The 1,906-nt window shown below is 49.7% G+C and overlaps 1 protein-coding gene across 1 annotated transcript; it reads right to left on the bottom strand.

Annotated features, from left to right (window-relative positions):
* Window positions 1-585: 585 nt before the first annotated feature.
* LOC116110981 lies at window positions 586-1,341 on the bottom strand. The gene has a single exon (XM_031397190.1). The coding sequence runs from the start codon at window positions 1,339-1,341 to the stop codon at window positions 586-588; it is 756 nt and encodes a 251-aa protein (XP_031253050.1).
* Window positions 1,342-1,906: the final 565 nt, after the last annotated feature.

Raw genomic sequence — 1,906 nt, 5'->3', positions numbered from 1 at the left:
ATGGAGAGAGATGACTAGAGCATCGTGATGGGGGCGGCCAGGGTGACCGACTCGTCATCTTTGAACTGAATTACCTGGTGGGAGTGTGACCGAGAAGGCGTATGGATGGATTGGATTTCATGGTAGCTGTTGGCTCTGGCATAGTGTTTGGCTGAGGAGTAACTAACCCCACTGATCTTTGACCTCCGGAGATGAGCAAGCAGAATCCTTTCGGCGTAGGTTCCCATGGAGGTGGAGATGTTTCTTTAGTGCTCTTCTAGCTGATGGTGTTCTTTCTTTTATCTATCAACAGATCTCGGAGATGTCCCCCCTTCAATAGTGCAGTGACCTCCAACCACAGGGTAATGCAGTCCCCGGTGTTATGTCCATGGTCGCTGTGGAACTCACACCTTTGGTTGTATCTCTCCTTGCTTCGGCATTGAGCTTGCTTGGCCACTTAGCGCTAGACCCCATTCCTTTCATGATCGCCACGACCTGGGCTGGTTCGACGTTGAGGTTGTATTTTGGGATTTTATATTGGATCAGGCTGGTTGGTTTGTTGTCGGTTCTAGGTGGCTGGCGGTCATATGGTTTCCTAACTTTGTTCTAGCTATGTGGAGGGGGTTGGTAACGGGGTTCAATTGATCCGAGTTCTGGCCTCCTATCATTTCGCCTTGGGTCATACCTAGCGTGTACTGCCCTATTCATCTCGTCTTCTTCCCACATTATCTGAATCACTGCTCGAGCCAATGCGTCCTCCATCGTGGTGCAGCCAAGCTTTGTCAGCTTTTTGTATAATTCTCTATCTGGGAGGAGACCATTCCTGTAGGCGTCTACGGCTGTCTCGGGGTTGCAGGAAGGAATGAAATTTTTTTCTTTGTTGAATCTGCTGACGTACTCTCTCAGCGGCTGCCCCATTCTCTGGTATACTCTATACAGGTCGGCCGATAGTTTCTCAAGTTTCTTGCTGTTGGCAAATTGCTCCATGAAGGTGTCGGTGAGCTGTGCGAATGAGTTGATGGAATCGTTCGAGAGATTGGTGTACCACTGAAGAGTTGGACCTGATAAGCTTGAACCAAAATTCTTACACATGTAGGTTTCTCTCAACGCTCGGGGTATTGAGATAGTGAACATTCGCTGCTTGTATGAGGCTATGTGATCATCTGGGTCGATTGTTCCGTCATAGGGCTTCATGCCAGGGATAGTGAATTTGTGGGGCATGTCGGCTAGTGCGATCGCATCCACGAAGGGCGAATCGGCATAGCAGTGAGGCCTGCTCTTTTTGGTGGGGATCAGCATTCCTGGTATGCACCTCATCACTGCCTCTATGTCAGCCAGCCTCTTGACCAATATTTGTTCCATGAGAGACGGGGATACCAGTAGGTCATCCCACTTGACTTGGTCGGTCAATGGATTCGCACTCGACACATTTTGTTAGGTCAATCCGCGTGGTGTATCCTGGTGGATCATTCCTTTGTGTATTGCTTAGTAGCTTGGATCACCGTTCATTCCTTCCAGTTGGGTGACTCCCATTGTAACTAATTAGGTGTTTCGCCCTACATGAATGGTCAAGGGGGTTGTTTAGTACTCGATCGGTCCATTGGGATGGATGGACTCGAGGGAGATGGTTTGGTGTGGGTGACCACTCGACCCGCGAGGGTGAACCGAGTCGAATGGAGTTTGTGTAGGGATGATTGATTGAAGGTGAGGTAGGATGGTAAGGATGGGCAGTTCTTATTGTAGCGGGCTTTCTGTCACTTGAACGCCTTGATCTTGTGCTTGGGACGGATCGACCGAGTGGGGTTCCGTTGGCAGATCCCTTTCTCCATGAGTCAAGACCGAATCGTCAACCACCGATGAACATAATTGATGCGACCTTTTATCTGAGGCCATGGGTCTGTGCTCTGGGGTGTGGGGAGGCTGCATA

The sequence above is a fragment of the Pistacia vera genome, unplaced genomic scaffold (genome assembly GCF_008641045.1).
Source record: "Pistacia vera cultivar Batoury unplaced genomic scaffold, PisVer_v2 Contig622, whole genome shotgun sequence".
Lineage (NCBI taxonomy): Eukaryota > Viridiplantae > Streptophyta > Magnoliopsida > Sapindales > Anacardiaceae > Pistacia > Pistacia vera.
The sequence above is the reverse complement of the archived record's forward strand: the minus strand, read 5'-3'. Positions and strand labels throughout refer to the sequence as shown.